The following is a 7,762-nucleotide window of genomic DNA, read 5'->3' as shown; positions in this document are numbered from 1 at the left end:
ATTATTGCCGCCATCTGAATACACAATACAAGTGAAAAATTTCACGCGAATCGTTCATTTACTAAATATATTACGTACTTCATTTTTTAAATTGAGTCATTTATGCGTTCACAACTGTTCATAAATCCGAATTGGCATTCGCTTTGTAAATATTTTTCATAATTGATATGAAACAGCTTTTTAATTGATTGAGAATGATGTAATTTGATCATTCTAATATACTAAATTATAATTGCCATAATTCACAAGCTTCATAGACTTTGTTTGTGTATAAAATTTTGCATATGAGCGGGCCCAAATTATACTGGCCAATGCGTCGGTCACAGTGCTGGTGATTGCGTTTGTGTTTGCGGTTTTGTTTGTGTTTGTGTTTTGTGTTTGTGTTTGTGTTTGTGTTTGTGTTTGTGTTTGTGTTTGTGTTTGTGTTTGTGTTTGGGTTTGTGCTTGTGTTTGTATTTGTGTTTGTGTTTGTTGTCGTGTTAATTATATTATATTCCATGCCAGTATTTTAATCTATTATTTTAAATAATATGCTGAAACAGTGATAATCATATTTTAATTTATAAAAATTATCTCTATTCTAGTGAAATATTTTTGATTCTCTCAAAGAAATAATTCAGATGATTTTGTAATTGCAATCATTATAATATTATAATTATTTAATTATATAAATACTGTTGTTACATTCATTTTTGATTGAGAGAACTTCGAACTTTAAAAAAATTAGAAGATGGCAATAAATTCAAGACTTCATATTTCCGTAAATTAAGAGGACTATAAGAAAACAAGAGAAAGCTAGAGAAAAATTCGTTGATTATTCTTGCCTTAATTTTGGATTAAAAAAATATTTTTTTAAATCAAAATTCAAGGTAATGAAATTCCATATCGTTTAAAAATATACTAAATTGCTTTACATTATCATGTCTAATAACACTTTCTAATATAAAACAATAATCTTCTCTGAGAAAACATAAAATCCGATGATACACCTAAAAGTCCCTTATAATTTCATGCAATTTTATTCACTCCCTAAAGTTGTCCAGAAATTCTTTGAAATTCCTTAAAACTATTTGGAAGTTTTTAAATTTCTTGTTATCTTTCCAAGTACCCTTAGGTGTTTCAAATCCTTTTAAAAATTATGATTTCTTAAATTTTTAAAGTCTTTAGTGATCCTACACATTTGCGTATGGCTAGTTAATTCCCTGCATATTCATTGAAATACTTTACATTTTCTTTTATATCTTAAAATTTGTTATAACTCATAGAATTTATTTAGGATTTTGAAAACTTTGAAATCATCTAAAGTCAGCTCTAAATTCCTGCAATCTTTAAAATTGTCTACAATTACTTGGACTCTTTTAGAATACACTGAAACCTTGGAAACCATATCAAATCCTTTAAAACCCCTTGGGATCGGTTAGAGGCCGTTCAAAAAATACGTGATACGTTTGGGGGGGGGGGAGTATCAGCCGAAGCATCATTCACCATGTTAATATAAATAGAAAAAGTATTACGCAGAGGGGGGGGGGGGATCAGAAGATCCTGAAATATGTATCACGTATTTTGTGAACGGCCCCTTAAAATCTTTGAAATCCTCTGAAATTTTAAGAAAACCCGTGAAATATATAGAAAAATTTTAAAATCCTTTTTAATGCATTACAATCTTCGAAATATTTAAAATCCTAATTTTTTTCATTTACTATAGAAAATTTTACAAATTTCCAATTAAAAAAAGTTTCGACAATTTGTTAAAAAATATAACAATTTTATTTTCACAAGCAACCTACGCTTATATTTTTTCCGATTTTTATTCATTTGGCCTTATTGATGGACGACATCTTGTAAGTCTTTTGCCGGCTGCCCATTTTGTATTCAGCAGAAATGTTTTCATGAAATCAAATTACCGATTACATCTTCAGAATAAAAATTCACTGGTCTAAAATATGGTTTAGACCGCATAAGGCTGATAAGATGCATTATGCAATTATGCAAATGTAAGAAAGGCCTCCTATCATAAGAACTCACTAGAATCGGTAAATAAAATTTCAATATATGAATAAGATCAAAAATAATAGAATTTTATAAAAAAATTCGTCTTTTTTTAAAACATAAATTTCAAGATTCAAATGTCCGTATATATACATATATATATTTAATTACTTATTTTTGTTCAGAACAGCCTAATATATTCTTATTATTAAAATATTTCGTTTGAGTTAAGAAGTTAAAAAAATAGTTTTATTAAAAGAAAACAAAATTCGATCCCAATTTTGTAATTGAGAATTGTTAATAGTGTAAAATAAAAACAATTTACATACTATTAATTTAACATGCTTCATTAAATTATAGATAAATTATAATATATTTTTATGTTTGAGAACACTCCTAATTAAACAAATAAAAAGCTATCTAGAGCCGTAGTGAATTCAAAACGATATATTAAACATTCCGTAAAGAAAAAAGTAACGCTAAGGTATAGCGTAACTTTTTGAAAAAGCAATAGCAATGCGTTACAAATAATTTTAAGGTAGTAGCGGTAACGATAACGCGTTACTCTTGAGTGGTAACGTGTCGAATACTGGAAATCTAATTCTACCATTTATTTAAATTCATTTATCATCCTGAGGAAAAATTTCTTTTGTAGCAATCTTGTACTAATGAACTTGTTAGCAGTACCACAGACGGTAACTAGAATTTACAATTGGTTTTGCTCTGCACTCTTCAGACAATTTTTAAGTTAAACTCAAGAGAACCTTTTATCCGCTCTTACCTCGAAATGCAATCTTTCAACAAGATTGATGTAGTTAAAGTGATCATAATAGCATTGTTCTCACTTCGCTATACCAGTAGCCTTAATCACGGTTTATCGCACAACAACGCAGCACTTTCGAGAACAAAGCGATACTTAGTTTTTTCGCCAACTAGTGATTTAGCCATAACGAAAGTGCAGGTAAGCGCGCTTAATGCTCTCATTTGTTTTATGAGCGTTAAGGATTTACTGATTACTTTTAATTAGACTCGATGAACACAGCTTGTAAAATGGTTCAATAAATTCAGCTACGTCAGTTTATACAAAAAGTTGGACATAGAAAATCAGAACAATACATGAGGAGCCAGAGAAAAAGTTAAAATACATTCATTCATGCAAATAATTTGGAAATATTTGATTTTTATCGCTTTTCAAAAAGGTTAATTCCTTTGACTTAAATATTTACGAATACTGTGGAGAAAATCATAATTTTAAATTTCTGTATCGCCACTGAGGAAACTTAATCCGAGGTTCTATTCTTTATATAATTATATACAAGTATGCAACTTCACATTTATTGTAGGTGACACGTTGATGAAAATAAAATCAAGGTCTGTTATGAAAATTACAAAAAATTGAAATAAATTTTTATTTAGTGAAAAATAAGTGAGGATGTCTACAAAGAACCCATATTTGTTAGTAAATCTTAGATAAAAAACCAATCAGTAGTGATAAAGTTAAAGCAAAAAAAAAATATTTTATGGTTAACAATATAATCATTTGATTAGAAATTTAATAATTAAGTTTATCCCTTTTTCTTTTTTGATTTCAATTCTCTTTTGTTACAAATTCGTCTTTTTGGTTAAGAAATGTATCTATTTTTGTATATATTTTATTTTTTAGTATAGAGTTCAACTTTTGTGTTCGAAAATAAATCGTCTTTGGTCAAGAATTCGAACTATTTTATTGTAAGTTTAAGAATTTGGTTAGTTTGACAATGTGATTGAATTCTGAAAATTTAACTACTTGGTTCAAATTTGATTTATGTGGTGAAAAAAGGAATTATATGAATTGAACTAAATATTTGGTTGTAAATTAATCTGTTTTGATGAAAATGCAATATTTTTACTTTAAATGTTAGGAATTTAAATATTTTTTAATTATATTTAATTAATTAGATTTAACATTAATTTTATCTAAAATAATGCATTCCCCTATTTTCCTGAAAGATCTCCTTATTTTGCATGCCTTTAAAGAATTTTGGCATGTGAGTCCTGTCACCTCTAAAAATAAGTTTTTCATTAGAAGCTATAAAATTTATTTCTTTTTCGGCAAGGAGAAGCGCTGAGGATCGAAATTCAAATCGAGGTCGCGTAACCGTAATTCGAAAGATTATTGAATTTCATGCGACACGTGTCACGGCTTTTTTGTAAATGGAGACCCGTTTTAAACATATTAATTTTTTTAAATTGCGACTGCCTTTACCTAACCCCTGCCCTCACCTAGCTGCGCACAGTGGGAGGAATCGGGAATTTACTGTTCATAATCCAATACAGACTACAATTTAATGCTCAGGATTAAATCCTGCAGAACGTCAGTACTCCCTTTTTTCATTTCATTCTGTGGAATTTATTTTTTAAACAAATTAAACGTAAAAGCTGGACATTTTACGAATATTATTTTTTTCCGAAGAAAAGACTTAAGAGAAGTCTCTAAATATCAGAATTATTGCACATATACTTCAGGAACATGAATATTAGGTTTCAGATTTAGGTTAATTGTAATAAACAATTACTTTCATACGGTGCTCGACCACAACAAAAAACTCTAAACATGCCTAAATATCTCGTAGAAATAGTATTAGTAATGAAAAATAACCATTAATTAACAATTACCACTATTATAAATATTCTAATAAACAAATTGTGTTATTTTTTTTGTTTGAAGATGTTTTCCTCATCAACCAACTTTCCAAATAATTCTAAATCATAATAAATAGCTACAAAAAATATAAATGTTAAATATTTTCATTGTTAATAACAATATTATAAACAATTTAACAAATTTAGCGTTTTCCATTAGAAAAAAAATTATTTTGTTTTGCTATACTGTTATTAACAATGAAAATTTTTAACATTTATATTTTTGCAGCTATTTATTATAATTTAGAATTAATTTAAAATATGGTTGATGAGAAAAACATCTTCGAAAAAAATAAAATAACACAATTCGTTTATTAGAATATTTATAGTAGTCGTAATTGTTAACCAATGGTTACTTTCCATTCTCAATACTACTTCTACGAGATATTTAGGCATTTTCAATCAAGATGAAGTTTTTGTTGTGATTGAACACCGTATGAAATTAATCGTGAATATTAATTGTTTATAACAATTAACCTGAATCTTAAACCATATATTAATGTTTCTGAAATATATCAGTAATAATTCTGATAGATAGCGACTTCTCTTAAGACTTTTTCTTCGGGGAAAAAAAAATAATATTCGTAAACTGTCCAATTTTTACGTCTATCTGTTTAAATAATGAATTCTACAAGGTGAAATTAAAAAACCGGGCCTGATGACGTTCTAGAGAATTTAATTCTGAGCATTTTAAAATGAACATCATAATTTGTCAAGAATTGTAGGCTGTAGTGGATTATGAACAGTACATTCCCGATTCCTCCCAATGTGCGGCGCTCGCCTGGTGGTAGCGTGGCTAGATGCAAACTCCGCTGCTGTAGAGTTCTAATTTTTTGGCTAGAATTTTGTTTACATAATAAGCAATTCGAATTATTACAATTATTCATTTAAATTAATTCTTAATAAATTAATAATCAGTAATCACCTAGAATTATTTAAAAGTATTTATTATGAATTATTATCATGAAAATATACATTATAAATTATTAATAAATACTAATGGATACATTTTTTTTCTTTCTTTTAGTTATTTTTTTTCAATTTTTCGTGGTCCATCATGGAATGGGACGAAAATTCTGCTCGTTATAGTTTGCAAACATAAAAAAAATTGCTAGCAAAAATATTTGAACCCCACATCAGCGGAATCACAAACAGACACGCAACCACCAGGCCAACCACTTGGTAAGAAAAGTGCCGTGTGACTGATATTATTTAATCAGTGAAGGTAGCCCCAATTTTCAAAAATTAATATTTTCAAAACTCTGCTCCACTTACAAAAAAGTCGTGACATACGTCGAATTAAATTCGATAATCTTTCGAATCATACTCATGCGACCTCGACTTCAATTCAGTCCATCAGGCCTTCCCCTATTAGTTTCTCGATTCTTTGGTGTCAACGATGGTCTTCAGATCCACAAAATTAGAAAATAAATCGTTTATAAAAATATTCGCAATTGGTATCATACAAAACAACTGTTTCAAAGTTTCCTTTTCTAATGTCTTGAAAATCTGTTCATGATTTTCTATAAATAAATCTAAAAATTGTCAAAAAATGGGGGAAAGCCGAAAATTGGGTAAAAATTCTCGATTAACTTCTAAAATTTTGTTTCAGTTAATTTTTGGCCTTGGTTTACCCATGGAGGTCGACGTCAGTACGATTATTGGATATGTGATGAAATGTAATTATGCTTTGCCCTCCAACACTTCGTACTTGACAAATCCATACATTCGGCATGCCAGATCGATGAAATATGACGGAAAAATATTGGAAAACTTTCCATCGGCGTCTCACGAAAAGGGTATCTTTTCCAATTAAATTATGATATTATACGAAACAGATCTGCCGTCCATACAAAAAATTTTAATATCTCTCACCTTTGATTTACATATGCAATGAGATTTACCATTTTTATTAGGAAATATTATAAGGAATTTTAATAACCATTCAAAATTTATTACAGCTAATTAAATAATGTTCTTTAATCAAATAAAATTGATACATAAGAAAATACAGGAAAGTTGCATACATTTTAAGTAAATAGTTTTTAATAAGTAAAACCTGCCGCAATTGTCACGAGAGGAAAAAAGTTACATTTTTTAATTTTTAGGGTTTCGTATTACTTTTTCCAAGGAGCAGAAATAAAGGAAAATAAGGGGGAATAATTGGAGCAGGAGCAGAAAAATGAGATGAAAGGAGGGACAGTGTATGAAGGGAAATTAGAGGTGGGGAAGTAGAGGAAATTATAGGAGGGGAAGGGGAAGTCAGGGGTGGGGAAGAGGAAGTCAGGGGAGGGGAATTAGGGAAAATACGGTGAGAGAAATTCGGTTAGGGCTGACGAAGGGTGAAGAGGCTGGGAAGTAAAGAAGTGCAAGAGGTTTAGGGAAGGGAGTGTGTGGGAAGGAGAGATTGAAACGATTTAAGTAACGTTTTAATATACTATGAAACTCTTTTGTATAGGCATACAATGCCTAGTATGACTAATTGTTATTGAATTTTATAGGGCTCGAAGTCAAACAATTTTAAATTTGAGTGAATCGAAATTCGTATCCAATAATTCAAACATTATAAATTAAATAACCATTTTTAAATACACACGTTTGAAGAATGAATAATATTAGATTTTGACAGCTGCTTAACAAGGTGAATCAAAGTTTTGTGTTGCTTGAGAGCAACTATACCCCTATTTTGGGAGGTTCCCGAGAAAAGAAATTTTTTTTTCAATCGTTCAATATACCTTAGATTTCAAATGGGAAAACCTTAGTTATGAAAAAAATGGGGAAATCAACTGCTTGTTATCAACTTTTTATAAATTAAAATATCGTAACGCCTTAAGGAGTTCTCAATAAATTATGTAGCCCAATTTAATTTTTATTTTACGATCGAATCCCATTGTATTGTGCCCGAAAAATATAGCAATAAAAAATGTAAAAGAGAAATTTTATTTAAAATTTATGCGAAAGACGAATTTTTTCAATCTTTTTTTTGGCATCAATTATTATTTCTCGGCAACACACAAGTTTCAAACTATTTCAAATCTAATTTTTAATTGTTCAGGTAAAAAAGTTTAACATCCTTTTTAATTATTGCAAA

At 29.0% G+C, this 7,762-nt stretch overlaps 1 protein-coding gene across 1 annotated transcript in view; it reads left to right on the top strand.

The window, feature by feature from the left end:
- The first annotated feature begins 2,776 nt into the window (after positions 1–2,776).
- LOC117182742 overlaps positions 2,777–7,762 on the top strand; it is an 11,168-nt gene continuing 6,182 nt past the window's right edge. The window contains exons 1-2 of the mRNA XM_033375846.1: positions 2,777–2,950; positions 6,284–6,470. Of these exons, the coding sequence (XP_033231737.1) occupies positions 2,777–2,950; positions 6,284–6,470 (361 nt within the window). The remainder of the gene's footprint in view (positions 2,951–6,283; positions 6,471–7,762) is intronic.

The sequence above is a fragment of the Belonocnema kinseyi genome, chromosome 2, assembly GCF_010883055.1.
Source record: "Belonocnema kinseyi isolate 2016_QV_RU_SX_M_011 chromosome 2, B_treatae_v1, whole genome shotgun sequence".
NCBI lineage: Eukaryota > Metazoa > Arthropoda > Insecta > Hymenoptera > Cynipidae > Belonocnema > Belonocnema kinseyi.
The sequence above is the reverse complement of the archived record's forward strand: the minus strand, read 5'-3'. Positions and strand labels throughout refer to the sequence as shown.